The sequence below is a fragment of the Molossus molossus genome, unplaced genomic scaffold (genome assembly GCF_014108415.1).
Source record: "Molossus molossus isolate mMolMol1 unplaced genomic scaffold, mMolMol1.p scaffold_m16_p_12, whole genome shotgun sequence".
NCBI lineage: Eukaryota > Metazoa > Chordata > Mammalia > Chiroptera > Molossidae > Molossus > Molossus molossus.
Genome location: NW_023425347.1, coordinates 99,901,623 through 99,920,167, shown reverse-complemented (window position 1 = coordinate 99,920,167; position 18,545 = coordinate 99,901,623). Strand labels below are relative to the sequence as shown.

Here is an 18,545-nt window from a genome sequence, read left to right as displayed (position 1 = left end):
AGGCTTACATGGTCAAAAGAAATAAGGGCTTCTGCCCTGGATGATGTGGCTCAGTTGGTTGGGCATCACCCCATGCACTGAAAGGCTGCTGGTTAGATTCCAGGTCAGAGCACATGCCTGGAGTGTGGGCTCGATCCCTGGCAGGGGGTTGGGCAGGAGGCAACTGATCAATGTTTCTCTCTCTCTTTCTCTTTCCTTCTCCCTTCCTTTCTCTCTCTAAAAATCAATAAAAAAATATTTAAGCCCTGGCCGGTTTGGATCAGCAGTTGGAACGTCGGTCCGCAGACCAGAGAGTCCTGGGTTCGGTTCCCGCTAAGGGCACGTACCTCGGTTGCAGTTTGTCCCCGGCCCTGATTGGGGTCGTGCGGGTGGCAGCCATTCGATGTGTCTCTCTCAAGTTGATGTTTCTCCCTCTCTCTTCCTCCCTCTCCCCCTCCCGCTCTATCTGAAGATAAATGCAAAAATGTCCTCAGGTGAGGATAAAAAAATATATATATATATTTAAAAAATAAATAAAAACTTGAAGTTTATTTTCTTAAATCTTCACCCAAAAATATGTTTTTATTGATTTTAGCGAGAAAGGAAGGCAGAGAGAGAGAAATATCAATGTGAGAAACACTGAATGGTTGCCTCCTGTACGCGCCCTGACTGGGGATCAAACCTGAAACCTGGGCATGTGCCCTGACTGGTAATTGAACCCACAACCTTTTGGTGTACAGGGCAACTGACAGAGCCAGCCAGCCAAGGCAGGGCTTCAAGTTTTAATTCAGTCTACAGGACAGAGAAAATTTTGAAATTTATTTTAAAAGTTTTGTTTTGCACCGTAGTCGAGGGGCTCAGCAGGTTGGAGCGTCATCCTGTACACCAAACGGTTTCGGGTTCAATTCCTGGTCAGGGCACATACTCAGGCAACTGACTGATGTTTCTCTCACATCAATGTTTCCGCCACCCTTCCTTTCTTTTCTAAAAACATATCTGTGCTCTGGCTGGTTTGGCTCAGCGGTGGGAGCATCGGCCTGCAGACCAAAGAGTAGAGGGTTCAATTCCAGTCAAGGGCATGTATCTCAGTTGTGGTTCCGTCCCTGGCCCTGGTCAGGGTTGTGCAGGAGGCAACCAATCGATGTGTCTCTTTCACATAGATGTTTCTATCTGTCTCTCTCCTTCCCTACCACCCTACCTGAAAATCAATGAAAAAATATCCTTGGGTGAGGATTTAATATACTAAAACAAAACAAAAACATATCCTTGTGTGCGAATTAAAAAAAAAAGTTTTGTTTTGCCCACCCCCCACCCTTTTAAATCCCACATCTCCCATAATGTCTAGAGTTTGCCCAGTTCACAGCTGCTGCTTAACTCGGTTGAAGTTGGCCGAGTTAAGGTACACAGATTCACTGAGCCTGTTTCCTTTAGAATTTAATTGTTCCACAAATTCCAAATTCTTCCTCCAAAACTTAAATACCTGCCTTAACAACTTAAGGCCACAAACCTCTAACCTGATTCCAAAATGGAGCATTTGAGGGAAGGCAAACCAAGTTATGATCTTAGGAGATGTGTGTCTGAATCAATAATCACCAAATCCCAAAGGTGTTGGACCTATGCTATTCCAGCCCTCTATAATAATAAAACACACAAAAGTAACCATTTGTTGCCAAATTCAAGAAAAATCCAACCTCTGCACATGGGAACAAAGAGATAATGGCTGCAGCTGAAAATACATAACCAGAGCATCGTAGGAAAAAAACTTCAACCTAATATTGTTCAGAACATCCTTAGTGGTGTTTCACTCATAAGCAAAAGACACAGGACAAAAATTCCAGACTGTTTTCAAGATAATAAAATGGCATATGATGGTGACTCACTAACTGACTGAAAGGGGAAAAAAATCCATAAACAGTCACAGGAACCTTGCAAAGCTGCAGAATCTGGCAACATTGAACCTCCTCCACCTCACTTGGCTCTCACCTCCAGTTCGCGCGCGCGCTCTCTCTCTCCCCCCCTCCCCCCCCTCCAGTGACCAGTTAGTTTGAAGCCAAGCTGCAATTGGCTAATGGCTTACTCCACTGCTTAAGACAATATTTTATTCTTGACTTGCTCAATAAAACTGCTGAGGAAAATAAACAATGGGCTTCAATCTTATAAATAATCTAGAAAACAGAATTGCTGTGCAAACAGTAAATAGAGGTGACTTACTGCCCATGGTCAATAGAACAGGAAAGTCCAATGTGGCACAGTGAACCCCAAGTCCTAGTCTCACCATCTTGGGACACTATAGTTAACAAGGACTTTCTGTCCACTAAACAGTATAAGGCCTGGGATGTCCAGGTTTCAACTGGTCTCTAAAACAGCACCAAAGCAGATCTTGAAAACCAACACAAACAGCAAAAGAAGAGGAAAACTTTTCCTTAAAAACACAGAGACGTTTTAATTCTTTAGGATCATATGTATCTATGGCCACCATGTATTTTTATCCCTGATTCACACGAGTGAATACATACACAATTTCATTTTTAACAAATATGAAGTAAAGGCCTGTTATACGGCACTGAAGGTGACATAAAGTATTAACATATGGTTCCTGCCCAGAGGGCCTTATATTGTATCTAAATACATGCATGCAAGCAGGTATAAAAAATAAAATGCAAGGAGGGGGGGCAGAATCTAAAGGGCAAGACTAAAATAAAAGAAATATTAATGTTTAAAAGGCAAAAAATACAGTTCAGCTGAGAGAGGAGTTGGGCTCTTAGTGCAGCAGCTCAGTTCACCCAGAAGGACTCGGTGGCTTTCATAGGTGTGCGGCCCAGAGGACCTCTGTGACTGAGGCTGCAGAGGCAGCCTCTGGAGAAGAACACAAGCCCCGCTGGCCTCTTCACTACACTGAGCTCCTGAGGGTGAGCACCCTCTCCAGCACCTCAGACACCCAGAGTGCGCTTTGGTACCTAAGGTTCCCCAAACAGTTCTCAAAACACTCCAATTTGCTAACTATGATGATAGCTCAGACGCCTCTCCAAGGCCAAATCCTGGGATTAATGATGCCACAATTTAGAGGATTCAGAAGGATTTAAGACACTTGAACAGAACAAAGAACCATGTTTCCAAAGCAGCAAAAAAAAAAAAAAAAATAGAACAAAGGCCATTAAAATGGAAACAATTTCAAAATTCAACATTTCAAAAAGAAAACTTTAGCTTAATGGAATTCTGGCATCCTAAGCCAGGTTTCTCCTGCTTGTTTTTCCTATTTTCATAATACAAGTAATGGTTTTCAAATTACATACAAGAATAAAAACTTTTTTATGCACGTGTGTGGGATGGTGTTTTCACACCACTGGTAAGCTGTGAATAAGATTGAGGTGAAATGTTTTCCTTAAAACAATACAATTAATTTTTACTCTATTTTCTATGTGTTACTCAAGGGCATAACAAAATTAAAATGAACCAATTATACAAGGATTATGATTTCAGATACATTTTGAAACTTATTTTCAATGTCAGCTTTTAACAGACTAGATATATATTTTAAAACGTTAGCAGACAAGATTTTCAAAGTTAGGATGGGTTCACAGATCTATAGTAACGTTTAAAAAAATCTATTAGTGATATAAAATATGAGCTCCAAATAGATAAATTCACTGACTATAACCACAGTAATCAAAACTTAATTCCTTTTTTTTAATCCTCACCTGAGGATATTTTTCCATTGATCTTTAGATAAAGTGGGAAGAAGGGGAAGAGAGAGAGAGAGAGAGAGAGAGAGAAACATCAATGTGAGAGAGACACATCGATTGGTTGCTTCTTGCATGACCCCAACCGGGGCCAGAGATGAACCTGCGACCGAGGTGCCCTTGACCCGGAATAAAAACCAAGACTCTTTGGTCCGAGGGCTGACGTTCTAACTGCTGAGCCAAACAGGCCAGGGTGTATAATGACAAAGTCAAACCATTCATTTGTTTTACTAGCTAATAAAATGGGCAAGTCTATTTTGGCTTAAAAGTCATAAATGTCTCCATCTAAAAGTCACCAGGTAACCAAGGTCCAGCCGGATCATGACAAATATGCGTTAGCAAATACCAACAGTAAATAAATAAAACTGGCCCTGGCCGGTATGGCTCAGCGGTTAGAGCGTCGGCCTGCGGACCAGAGAGTCCTGGGTTCGGTTTCCGTTAAGGGTACATACCTCAGTTGCAGTTTGTCCCTGGCACCGGTTGGGGTCATGTGGGTAGCAACCACTCGATGTGTCTCTCTCATGTCGATGCTTCTCTCTCTCTTCCTCCCTCTCTCCCTCCCCCTCTATCTGAAGATAAATGCAAAAATGTCCTCGGGTGAGGATTAAATAAATAAATAAATAAAACTGACCCTTAGGAGCAGCATTGTGTTCAATAATATTTTAAAAGTCCAAGGCAGTTTTCTGAGTGCAGTTTCTACAAGTACTACACTGTGTGCATCGAAGCACTCTCATGCCATCCCCACCAGTTCTAACACGCAGGTAAGGCTAAAGACAGGCCTAAGACGTTAACACTGAGAGCAGGCCCTTAAAAAGTCACTTAAAAAATTAAAGACCTCCTTCCCCCTCCAACATCAGCACCAAGTTTCTTACATGAAAATTTCTTAACTGCTTCATTTACACAAGGAATCAACCAATCTCACTTAGATTACCCCAGTCAAAACTAGACCACTGCCCAGTCAAATATCCATATAGTGTAGACTATCAGAATGAAGAGATTCAAGCCTCTGCTCCATTTTAATAGGAACAAACCCCCTGCATGGGAATAACTATAGGATCACACACAGTATTTGCTGCCAAAATGCAGTGTGTTTGTAGCAGTGATCACTTTCGCCTTGCATGGAAAATTCCAATTCTTATCTCTATCTACTTAGGACAAGTTATTAAAAAAAAGGTATGGCACTTAAATGTCTATCCTTTTACTCAATCTTGCCAACCTCAAAGTACTTATATTTCTTATTCATATGTAAGGTGTGCCAGTGAAAGAATGTAATGCCTGAAAACAGTGCAGTATTAAATATGTAAACTTCATATTAATAAGAAGTTATTCTTTCAAATAAAAAGGTTTCTATTAGAAACCAACAGGGTCTAGCCTAGCCTGACTCAAACAATGACTGTATGTCACAAGGTAAAGAGGAGGACAACAGTTTCTATATGAAGTATGACAGGAGTTACAATTGAGTTTCTAGGGAAAACTGGGAAATGGGAAGAGGGAAGCTATATTAAGAGAGTCTATTATTGATAGTGAAAATAAGCCCAGATACTTTTCTATATGCTTGAAAAATTTTGTAATAATTCAAAAAAAACCCCAAATCCTAATTATTCTAAACAACAGTGCTTCCTAACTGTACTGTGCATTGGAATCACCTGGGAGCTTATTAAAATGCAAATTCTGGTTCAATAGGAATAGACTGGAGCCTGGGAGTGGGTAATTTTCACAAGCTCCAGGTGATGTGATGATACTGGTCTGAGGACCACCACACCATGAGCAGTGAGGACACACAGCATTTGCAGTAGAGGTCTCTGGGTTGAAACCAGAGACTTTCTAAAGTATTGTTATGTGGCTATAACACGTTTGTCCTCAATGGTATCAACCTATTCAGGAAGTCCATACTTTGTTATGTAACATTAGATTAAGTATTAATGAGACTAGAAAACTGTTTATCTAAGGTTGTAATCTGAAGTTAAATAAAACTTCATGCTGAACGTTCAAATTGAATGCTTGAGTCATTTTTAACCTATTAATATTAACAGAATCTTGATTACTCAGTCCTAAAGCCTTTTCTTACTAGTAGTTATATTTTGCCTGAAGAAATGAACAATTAATATTCAGTAGTTATGTACATATGTAATAGAACTCCTTCCCAGAAACGTGGCTGAGAAAGGTGGTTGATTTCCATGTTATTCTCAAATTAGAAATTTAAATCTCTAATACTTTTCATCTTATCATCCAAAGTTAAAAAAAAAAAAAAAAATCCTAAACATCAAAACCATTTACCCCTTTGCTGGGCTCTTGGTCCCATTAAAAAAAAAGGGACAAGCCCTGGCCGGTTTGGCTCAGCAGTAAGAGCGTCGGCCTGCGGACCAGAGAGTCCCATGTTTGGTTCCCACTAAGGGCACGTACCTCAGTTGCAGTTTGTCCCCGGCCCCGGTTGGGCTCGTGTGGGTGGCAACCAATCAACGTGTCTCTCTCACTTCGATGTCTCTCTCTCTCTCTCTCTCTCTCTCTCCCCCACCCCCTCTCTCCCTCCTACTCTGTCTGAAGATAAATGCAGAAATATCCTTGGGTGAGGATTAAAAAAAGGAAAAAAAAGGGACACATTTTCAGTAGAGAAAACCAAGATAAAAGACAGATTTCCATTTTTACAAGTCACTTTCAACTCCCCATTTCTGGTCTTACTACAAGACTGAATTATTATAAGAACATTCAGGACCTCAGCTTGGATGCTCTCACTTCTCTCTTTAAAAGCCTTCAGGGGGTCCCCAAAGTTACTCTTTGGAGAGATTGCAAGATCCCCCAAAGTCAACCTGCAAGCCATAATTCTGGCCTAAGTCCCACTGCATTGCCTTGTGCAACCTCCTCTTCGGCCACACTAATGTACTCGCTGCGCATGTTTTGCAATTTCCTGTCTCCATGCCTTTGCTCATGATATTTCCTACAGCTGGAAAGTCACTTTCCCTCCACCTTCCCAACCATGGCCTATCAAATAATGTATCCTTCCTTTAAAGTTCAGTCCAAACACCACACTCTCCAAAGAGCCTTCCAGAAGCCCTCAGCCTCTGTGCTCGCTGAGGGGCCTGAACTTCTACCAAGGAGGGCTCTGAGCACATGTAAATGGTTCATCGTCCCTGCTGTAATGCCTGTTCCCTGCAGGGCACAGATGGCACCTTGCTTCTCTTTATAGACACCCCACCCATTACTGTTCTCAGTGCATATACAAAACTTCTAAAAATTGAATTATAAGGAATGTTTAGTTCTGAAAATGGGAAGTGGGGCAAAATTAATTTTTAGTACAGTAAATATAAGTGTACCAGCAACTGGGTTTACAAATAACATGAGCTTAATTTCTATTGGACTAGGTGCTCACAATAAAACTATCAAAATGAGAAAGTTAGTTAAGGATGTATGTCTCTTCACCTTCTCCCTCCACAGGCTAATTATAACTTTGGGGGCACCTCTTCTCTTTACTAATTTGGAGCAGATCAAATGTTAGCTGTATCTGAGACAGGTCACTGAGGAAGTGCTCCCTGTCTATGATCCAATGCTGGCTAAATTTGTCTGAGCAAAAGCAGATAGAGAGAGCCACGCACAAAGGCCAGCCAATATTCAAGGGGCAATCATTCAGGTGTCAGACACAGAAAAGTCACTAGTTCACACAACATGAACATGTTTTGAGCATGAAAGATAAATGTCACTGTCACCTGAGTAATCATCTCATAATTTTGAAGAAAACTGCAATGTCTGTATAAAAATCAAACAAAAAACTATTTTGGAACATCCATGATTTTGTATTATTTATATCATGGGTTCCCTTCCTGGTAATTAAAATTTGACTCTACCTGGTCTCTTCTTTTTTCAGGTATTACCTTAGTATCAAAGGTCATGTAACTCATCAATCCAAAGAGCACCTAGAAGTTCTTAAAGCAGAACCCAAGGGGGGCCTGGTTCTGATTATCCTCTCAGAACCTCAGCTAGAGGACACTCACTGTAATTTACACAAATGGACTCATACCCAAGACTGATGTGGTTTAGATCCAAGAGGAATCTTATATATGCTCAGCAAAGATTCTTTACTATATTGTACTACTAATTATACATCTTATAAGCATATTGAGGGAGGCCAATGGTTACAGAGAAGGATAATAAACTTGAGGATATCTGTACAACCATGACACCAAAATATTCGACTTGCGGTTATTCTCTGGGGTACCATGAGGTTAACATGTAATACCCACTCAACTAAACCTCTATAAACAGTTGGTTTTCCACAATCACAACCACTATTCCCACTTCAATGGGCAGCAGTGTTCACAGAAAAGCCAGATTTAGTGCCTGTGTAATAAACACCAGACCAAAAGAGTTAGGAAAGCTGTTTATGTCCATGCCCCCCAGGAACCTTTGTCTGCACAACTCACTTGAAGGAACTGGTGAGAATGGAAGTCTCCTCAACAAAGTTTCAAGACAAAACATATCCCTTAAACTCGGCACTGCCCTCCACCTCTTCCCAGTTTTTAAACTGAAAGTATTTTTGGCAAGTGACATTAATGAAAAACAGGTAATTTCTTTTTATACAGATTCAATTTGTTTACAGGCAGAAAATTATTCTGTACTTTCATAGCATTTAGCTACTCTGTATAGTATTGAGGGTAAATGGAAAGAACAATCATTTTCAAGTGTTTTTAGGCACTCTTCATAAATAGTATCTCATTTAAATTCTCAAAATTATTCTCAGGAGTAGAAGGATCAGCCCATTTGACGGACACAGACATTAAAGGAACAGAGAGATGGAATCATCTGTGCAAGACCCCATAGCAGGTAAGTGGCAAAGGAGGCAAGTGCTGTCATTCTGTTCTCAGGCACAGCGATAGCCCAAAGTGTGAGAACATTTTATAAAAACTGTATGTAGTACCTATAAAATTCTTATGCAAAGAAACACCACTTGAGAAAATAACTTCCCAGTCCTTGTCAGGATCTGCCCTGAACTTCCCAGTAACAGCTCAAGGCAGACTGCACAGTCAAAAGAGATCATCACGTACTACAGTTACTGGTGAAACCAAGAATAGAGCACAGGTCTGCTGACCCGCGTCCAGGCCCAATCAGGCGTATTTGGATGCTGACACCCTTCTGAAGTTTCAAGTCAGTTGAGAATAGCAAAGAAATGAGTTAATAATTCTGGTAAATAGAAGAGAATGTGGAAAGAATCTAAGGATTTGCTATAAAAAGAGGCATGACCATATGAAGATTTCTACCAAGGAAGTTTTCAACGAAGAACACTGGTGACTGCATATTTGCTCATCTTCCACAGCAAAAATGAAAAAGAACCTTTGCCCTCCCCTCCCCATGAGTTGTGAATGATTAGCCTGCCTATGTTGATAACTAAGGAAAATATGAGTGCCTCTCCCAGCTGATTAGAATACTTACAGATTTACCCTACTACCAAACTCCTCCAATTCTATGCAAAACAGCCGGACACGAGGAACAGCTAGCCAATGTCAGCCATAATAAATCTTCTGGTGAAATAAACCTCCTTCCCATTAGCTCTGATGGCCATGCCCTGAAGAGGTTGAAACAGGAAGACGGAAGACTGCTGGGTGCCAGAGGAGAAGTAACGAGAAGAGCCACGTGACCAGGAAACCAAGATAGCAGAGAAGTGATGGGGAAGGTCTCAGGAAAGAGACACCAGGAAAGACCAGAAAACCAGCTTGAAGAGTTGGTGTACTGACAATTTCTCTGTGGGAGAGAAAAGGCTACTAATTGAATTTGACATCATCAAGAAGAATAAGGAACAAGAGCAAGAAGAAAACAGTCAAAGACTTTTACCTAGCTTACCAAGGTTTCCACTTGGGAGTTAAAACAAGATAAAATTGGTATTTCCAAATGCTAGACAGCAGATTTTAGATTTAATGCTTAATCTTGTTATTATAAATTTATTTTCTAAAACAGAATGATAAAGTAATTGTCAAGCCACATCTTTTTATCAAATTCTTTATGGTTTGCGAGTTTTAGCCGTGCACAGGGATAAATAAACCTTGAGTTGAGAGGTTATGATCTAGTACATTACATCAAGTCAAAGCTACACATTGATCTTTCTCAATTTCACACCAATTTGGCCATACCAGAATTCCTACACTCAGGTATTTTTAAAAGTATATATCAGCCCTGGCCAGTCTGGCTCAGCGGTTGGAGCGTCAGCCGGCGGACCAGAGAGTCCCAGGTTTGGTTCCCGCTAAGGGCACATACCTTGGTTGCAGTTCATCCCCGGCCTTGGTTGGGGTCGTGCAGGTGGTAACCAGTTGATGTGTCTCTCTCACATTGATGTTTCTCTCTCTCTCTCTCTCTTCCTCTCTATCTGAAGATAAATGCAAAAATGTCCTCGGGTGAGGACAAAAAAAAGTATATATCAAACTTCAAATAACTGAAATCCTCAGAAAACTTTCTTCCACTGTTCTACATTAAATACCTCTTTCTAATTTGTTCTGGAAAGAGCAAAACATTAAGTTGGTTTTATAGACTGATTACATGTTTTATTTTAATGTCTGTGAACAGTTTTCTCTCTTTTAACCATTCTCGAAATGACCATCTCTCAGTATATTCAGACGTATACTAAATACTAAAAATGTAATCTAGTTATGACTTATGATAGAAACCACTGATTTATAGGAGGCTATACCTGAGATCTTGGAACCCGTCTTCCCTATGGCATTACTGCTGTTCTTCAAGTACCGTAAAGAAAGTATCCAGAAACAGTTCATTAAAACAAACAAACAAACAAACAAACAAACAAAAGTAAAAGAATCCAAATTGGAGAAGAAATAAACAACACCCAATTAGAAAACCAAAAAAACAAACCAAACAAAACCACCTACCTACTTTTACAATGAATATTCTTCATCTACCACCCCCTTCCACTCCTGGAGAAAATGTTTAAATATTATCTCATCCCCAAGTCCTGAAGAGCACTTCTGGTTACTGGATTCTGCTTCAGCCACAGACACTGGGAGTGGCTGCTCCTACTCAATGCCCAGTCTCCTCTATTCCTTGGCCTAGCCAGAGGACACTCCCCTTCCCACCTCCAATAGCACCTGTAGGAAATTACAGATAAATGAGACAGAACCCCATGCTAATATTTTCTTCATATAACTTCACTCTGAAGTTTCCTCAGCAAAACCCTCCTACCCCAAGTTTGGTAAATGTGCTCATTAAATCTGAATCTCAGCTTGGTGAAATATCATATGAATTTTTAAAAGCCCCATTTAGCAATTTATAACAAGTCTTGTGCATCTGTCAAATGAAAAGTGCAACCTTTTAGGGCTGGAAAATTAGAGTTAAAACTACTCTTCAAAACATAGCGACATTAAATACAGAAAAAGTCCCAATAGAATTCAAAGTATATGAGCTATAAGCCACATCAACCAAATCCAAACTAGTGATAAATGACATTTCCTATTTCAGCCACTGTATTTAAAATTAGATGTTAACTCTCCAACATCCCCACCCCCCACCCCCAACTTAACCCTCCATTGGCAAAGACCCTTTTGTTCTTACAACAGAAGTCCACTTTCTTTGGGGAGATAGGCATAATCTGTCACTTTACTATCTAGAATCATTATCTAAAACTAATAGTGAAGGAAGTAAAAAGAATAGGATGCTAGAGGCCAGCCTGAGTCTGAACACAGTGCAGGGTTAAAGGAAACCATTTCATAAGATCAAGTGTGGAGAAGCAGCAGGAGCAGAGAGGAAAAAAATCAAGTTACATAAAGTCCAGTTGTACTCACTGTTTCCTTATTGGGAAGCAGCTCCTTTCTAATTCTGAAGAAGTTCTTGCCGTACTGCCTGAGACCCTTAACGAAGCGTTTCTGTGATAAAAAGAAACAAATGGGATGTAAAAACCGAAAACAAAACAGGATGTCAGCAAAGCAAAGAAAGATATCTGCAATCAGCAGAATAACAACTACAAAAAAGTCTTAGCCAGGGAATACCGACGAGGCTGGGGTTGTATTTCAGCAGCAGACCTGGGACCCACCACCAGGACAGGCCTCTCACAGCCTTCATCAGAATCCCAAGCCCACACCCCACACAGGTTTAGGGAAAGAACATCCCGCGTCTGAGGCTCAGAAGCAATCTGTGCCCTCTGAGCACTGGTCCACGAAGGTATAAACAAAAAATATGCTCTGTTTCAATAAAACAGCACAATGCTTTCCACCTGAGAACGAGTGTGGAACAGAAGGGAGGCAACAGAACCAAACCTGGTGCATTTTCCCCAGAAGGGCACCCTAGAGGGTTAAAAGGCCCTTTCTTTAATCCGAGGAATTCACTAGGAAGGCAGGGATATCAGAAGCCCACTGGGGGTCTGAATATCAGCTGGCCTGCCCGCCACCCCTTCACTAAAAGCCACTCCAGGACACCAAATAAAGAACCATCAGCACCCCTTCCTTCTTCCCCAAGCCCCTCATTGCACTCCCTCCCTCCCCACCGGGCCATTTCCTTAGCAGTCTGGAGACTTTCACTTCGTCCCATTCCTCCCGGGCAGCCCCTCCCTGCCCTAGTTGGGGCAGCTCCGGGCTGCTCCTGGCTCCTCCAGCCCCCACCTTGGGGTGGGGGCCACACCGAACCCCTCCACAGCAAGTCCAGGCCCAGTGGGCGCCGGTGGCTGGGCAGCCACAGGTACGCGGGGCCAGCGCCTAGCGCACTCAGGGTCCGGGGCAGCGAAGAGGCCGCGCCTGTCACTCGGCTCTGGCTCCACAAAGCACAGGGAGGAGGCAGCGGGGTGGCTCGGTATACGGCCCGCAGAGCAGGGCCACCGCTGCCACCAGGGGAGGAGGCTGGAGCACAGCGCGCAGAGCCCAGCCGCGGGCGGCTGCAAAAGGCGGCCTGGATTGCCGCGCTGCCCGCCGGCCCCGCACTCCGGCCCCCACCCCGGGACTCTGCGACAGAGCCTCCCGGGACCTGGGCGCTGGTATCTCGGTTCCTTCCTTTGGAACCGCAGGAGTAAAACCCGGCAGTGAAGCACAGAAACTTCCTCCCTACCGCAGCGAGAGTGAGCAGAGGGCGCCCACGGTGCTGGGGCCGCGCCGGCACTCGGGGCCCTTCCCAGGCCGCTCCGTTTCTAGTCCTCCCTCCTGGCAGGCAAGAGTCAGCAGCGCTACCGCCGCACGTCCACCATCCTTGGACTCCGAAATGGGAGGCTGGCCCCAACGACCCCTGCGGTCCCTTCCGGCCTGGGATTGTGGGCGGCCGCTCCCGCTCGGCCCAGGCATTAGCCTGCACCTCGCAAGGCGCCGTTTCACAACTAAATCACCGCGGAAGCTTCCCAGCCAATAAATCACCTGCCCACCGGGAGGAGAGTCCCTCCCACTCCCCGTGTTTGAGACCAGCCGGGCAATTTCAGTGAGGAGCCAGACTTGGCCTGCAAGACCGATCTGAACCTCCTACTCCATTCCTAGAGGCTCTGCATTTTCAGATTTCATACCTTCTAAGATATGACTCATCACTGTCAGTTTTCAATATAATTCTTACAGTTCAAAGGGAAAGTCTGTCAAGACACAAAAAAGCCCTCCTCTAGTCTGGAAAAGAGTGACCTGGGTTACTTGACCAAAGTATCATTCTTATGATCAACATGCATCCTGGACTAGTGCAAAGCATCTCCGTGGGAGATATGGAGAGGCATGAGGCTGCCCTGCCCTCAAGGAGCTCCGTGGCAAAGAGGTAAACAGATCAATCTCTGTCTGGGCCCAAAGAAAAGCATCAGAGGAACAAAGGGCTGTGGGTGGGGCGAGGAGTAGGAAGCAATTTACACTGCTGGTATCTTAGAGGAAGTGACAAGGAAAAGCATGAGCCTGCCAGGTGTGCTCAGCAGGGCTTCAAGCAGAGGAGTCAGGCAGGAAGGGCACAGAGAACATTCTGGGAACTGCAAAGAGGACAAGGTGTACAGAAAGGAGTGGCCAGCAGGTAAGATGGAGTGGCAGGAGAGGTTCAGGTTGCAGAGAGCATTTTAGACCAGGCTGAAGACTTATGGTCCTAACTGCAGACCAGCACAGAAGTTTAACCATGAGTGGTCCATGAAAAGACTGGATAAAGACGGCTCCAGTGGCAGTGTGGCTGTGGCCTAGGGATAGCCTGGCTGTAATAGAGAAGCCAGTTAAAGAGGCTGGTAAGATAACCCAGGTGTGAGATGAGGAAGGCCTGAACTCAACCTCAGCCATCAGAATTAATGCTTCTTCATCCACTCTTTGAGTATTTACTGAGCACCTAGCGCTGGGAGAAATTTAAAAGTAGCCATGGACCTTTATTAAAACATTCATTTTTAGCAGGTAAAATAAATGTGTGTGGAGCCATTACAGAAATGTCTGAGACTTAATTCAGCCAAGCATAAAGCAGTAAAGTGCAGCTCCTCAGAGGAACAAGGGAGCCAAAAGGGACAGACTGTGGAGTCCAGAACGCCTTCCCCAAGAGTCTTGGGCCAAGACCGTGAGGCATGGCCAGATCAGGAAGAACAAAAAGCATTTGCAGAGGTGGAGAGGGTTTGGAAGGCCCTCAATGAAAGACAGAGGAGGAAGATGGGAAGTGGTTATAGGAGAGTCCAGTCTACACAAAGTTGAGGTGAGTGATCCGCGTGAGTCCGATGGTGGAATGACAGGACCGTGCGCCAAGGGACACACAGCAGGTTCATTCACTGGGAGAGGCCGGCACAATGGAGGCAGCATCTGAGGAGGGCTGACTCTCGAACTTCAGTCTGATGTGGTGAAGCTGAGCAAACTTCAGTTCAGACTCTGATTCTTCCTTTGATTATCATCCATCCAACTAATAATTATTAAGTACCTACCATATGCCACGACTTCACATATATTAATTTAAAATCCTCATGATCTACAAGGAAGCACTATTATTTTCTCCATTTTACAGACAAGAAAGCTGAGGCACAGAAGATTAAGTAACTAGACCAAGGTCACCCACCCCCTCAGAGGAAAAGACAGAATTCAAACCCAGGCTCCAAAACTCATGCCCTTCACTGCCACACTCTCTGTAAAATGGGAGTTAAGAGTCTATAGACTTAACCATTTTCAGTCATGGTACCATTATCTGTGACTCTGCATTTCCTGTTGGCCCCAACATCAAATCACCAAGTCCTCAGTATTCTTCCTAAGAAAGGTCTTTCAATGCCCTCTTTTCTTGTCTATTCCTGTGCTAGTCATGAGCCCCATACCATCCTGCTCCTAGCCCCTCCCTAAGAGTAGCTCTTTAACCTACTCAGAGTGGTGTTTATACCCCTTAGCCCTGAATTCAGTGCACTCCAGGATCCTGTCCCTGTCTACCAGACATCCAGTAACACCAATTGGCCCACGATGCAACTGTCTGAACTCCAGACTCTGGGCTACCTTTTCTACTACTCTCTACAGCCTACCCAAGATACCTCCAGTTTACTTCAACTTAAAACCCCTCCCAAGTTAAAACCCCTCCCATTCCAAAATGAAAATTTCCCTGACCATTCCTTCACATTCATTTGGCATTTATTTATGTATATAAGGTCTCATGTACTGAAAAGATAGGTACTGTATCTTACACCACTTTGCTGCCGTAATGGCATTAGGCAGGTGGAGCTCCCATGTTTTTCATATATAAGGGAAACAAACCATGAGATGACAAGAGCCTGGGCTAGGATGGTCACAGTGGAAATAAGACTGTTAAAAGTCAAAGGGTTCATTTTGAACTGTGACAACTGTGTTGACTTTCCTGGCTCCATGACATGAAACTCTCCTGATTTTCCTCATATCACCTGGCTTCATTCTCTATTCAATCTCTAAATGTTGCAGTCTCCCCATGGCTTTGTTCAAGGCTTCCTGCTCTCCAAACTCCCTCCCAAAACATCTCCCATTGCACCCTTGGCTCTAAATATCATCCAAGATTCTCATGACTATTTCTAAGGCTAAACCTATGGTCCAAGCCCATTGGGAACACTTGCTTGAATGTCTCAGACATTTCAAACTAACTGCTTCTGGAAATATGAGTTTGACATCTGGTGAACACAGAACACTCTGTCAGTGTATTTCAATGACTATGCTATTAAGTGCAGAATACCATAGGCTCCACTTAAAAAAAAAAGGGAAGTAAAAGCTTCATGTGGCCTGCACTGTTACTTCTCTATGGAAAGCCACAAGGCCTCAAAACGGGTAAAACATCTGCTTCTCAGAGACCAGCCTTTACCTTGTGGTTTACCAGAAACGTAGAGTAGCCTTTAAAATCGAAACAAAGCCAACCCACTCACAGCAGTCAATGATTAGAATAGGTCAATATGTTAAATAGGCTTCTGAGGTTGTAGTCTTCTTTCTCTCTATTAATTCATCTCTCTTCAAATGAAGACACTGAAGTTTTTAAGACTAATTTAATAACACTATCAACTTAAAAAGAGACAGGTATAGGCATACCTCGGAGATACTGGGGGTTTGGTTTCAGGTCACTGCAATAAAGTATTATAATAAGCGAGTTATAATCTTTTTGCTGGTGGAGGGTCTAGCCTCAATTTGTAAAAAACAAACAAAAAAACCCCAAAGGCGCAACATCTGTAAGTCGCAATAAAATGAGGTCTGCCTCTACTCTAAGCTTCTGAATGACAGTTCACAAGACACAATCTGTTTCTCAGTAGTTGAACTGAAATTCAGCATTTCCAGTGCTGAAATTCCAGACCTCATGAATTATTTCTATGCCCTGTAGTTTTTCTGTTCCTGACAGTGTATCGATATTAGAATGCTAGGGTGCCAAGGGTAAAGGAGAAAGAAGACTGCACTCACATAAAAGATGGTAATGTGGGCTGGGTCACTGCTCCAAGTTCTTAGCAGCCCTGCTTTTCAGCCACACAGACTCTCGGTCGGCCACTCTCAGAAGCAGGAGCCGAAGGGCTTGCAGGTGTTTGTTTCCAGTTAACCTGAGTGTGTTCCTTGGGAGCACAAAACAAGTCCTTTTCTATTTCTAAATCCCCATAGCCAGATGAGATCCGAATGTAAATATAGATTTATTTATGGCAAGGAGATTATTTTTTGCTTTGTTTTACAAATTTAGTGTGTGGTTGTGCTCCAGTTTTTATTTATTTACTGAAATATATTTTGACATATAACAGTGTATACATTTAAGGTGTACAATATGTTAATTTGATACACATATAATGTAATATGATTGCCATTGTAGTGATAATTAGAACCTCAGTCATGTTACATAATTATGCTCCGGTGTTTAGACAAATTGCTATAGTTTTCCATTATTGAGCTAAAGCTTCATATCGTCGTCATGAGTTAGTTACCTACCTGTAAGTTTCTAATAGAGGATATTTAACTCCTGGCTTTAAAAACTCTATTTCTTATTTTTGGTAAAATGGAAAGAATATGAGATTCACACTCAGAAGTCCTGGGATCTAGTCTGCTCCTCTGTTTCATAAAGGAAATTTTAACATGACTGTTTATAGACAGCCAGTTTTTAAATGGGAGACACTTAATAGGAATAAACATAATTGGGTCAAAATGTAGTAACATCTTCTCTTATGATCAAGTAATACATTCAAAAGTTCCTGGTGCTATTGCTGAGCCTGCCCCATGTTAAAGCCTCCTGAGCCTTGTCAGTATCATGGCTTACCCAGATGCTGACCCTCTCCACCCTCGAAGTAGCAGGGTGGCCTACAGCAGGCAGCTTCACTGTTATGTATCATATGAAACAGGAAGGGAACACCACCCTATACAACAATAAAAGTAGCTAACACTGAGTAGTGCTAGGACATGTCTTAAGGGCTACATGCACTGACTCATTGAAGCATCACAGCAACCTTGCAAGGCAGGTACTACTACTACATTTTACATATCAGATGGAATAACCATGCCACCAAGTCCTTGGACCAGGGTAGGAGAGTCAAGGGTGACAAATGTCAACAACTGGGAGCCTTGGGGATGGGGTGAGGCCTAAGAATGGAGTAAGGACAGGGTGTGGAACATGGGCACAATGGGCATCTGTTGCCTTTGTTTGCATTTCAAGGCTTGAAGTGTTCCCAAAAATCTATAAAGAAATAAGTAAAGATTATAGTCTTATAACTTCATTTATTCTTGTTTCCATTTGTTCACCTTTTAAATTGGCAAAAAATACCTGCCTTATTCATTTCAAAAAAATTATTCTGAACATCAAACTGGACAGCAAACAGAAGACTCGGCTGGGAGTTAAGTCCTTCAAAAAATAAGGTGTACTTATCTCCCTTGCCTACACATGAAACTCCCAAAATGGTTCATCTCAAGTGCTGGATCTGACCGGTGTCTGCAGCAACAAAGAGAGGCAGGATGAGGGGACTATGCCTCAGAAACGGCTAAAAAATAGCTCTGCATTAACCCCTGGCTGAGAACTTTCAAAATTAACTCCCTCTGGTGAATTTTAACTAGTGCACCATAGTCAGAAACTCACCAGGACTTCTGAAAAGCGACTTCTACTCAATCCTCTTACGTAACTGTTTGGAAAACACTGTCGGTATTAAAATGATCCCCACTGTGAAAATGGCTCCTTCTGCTCTACCCTGTTTTCTGCACAAAATTTTATGTTAATAACTTACTGGTTTCTCAGGGGACTGAAGAGCAGGCATATTTGCAAGTAGGCAATCCACAGTGTGCCCTCGCTCCCGGCTAGAGATATAGAAGTGGAAGCCCATAAGCCAGGCAAGGAGTAAGAGGAGTGTGCCCACTGCTTTCTGAAAGTCTAGAGCAATGGAATCATATCAAAGAGATGTGTCCTAACTATGGGCCTATATTAACAAGGGAGTAAGGTGAAAAAAGAGAATACTGATGCCAAGCAGAAGAAACAAAA

At 42.8% G+C, this 18,545-nt stretch overlaps 1 protein-coding gene across 4 annotated transcripts in view; it reads right to left on the bottom strand.

The window, feature by feature from the left end:
* RERE (arginine-glutamic acid dipeptide repeats) overlaps positions 1-18,545 on the bottom strand; it is a 408,992-nt gene that overhangs the window by 47,019 nt on the left and 343,428 nt on the right. For 2 of the 4 annotated variants that reach the window (XM_036256631.1, XM_036256632.1), the window contains one exon: positions 11,495-11,575. In XM_036256631.1, coding sequence (XP_036112524.1) covers positions 11,495-11,575 — 81 coding nt within the window. Of the gene's footprint in view, positions 1-11,494; positions 11,576-12,307; positions 12,370-12,746; positions 12,996-18,545 lie in introns of those variants that run through there. The other 2 variants (XM_036256633.1, XM_036256634.1) reach the window with 2 other exon arrangements.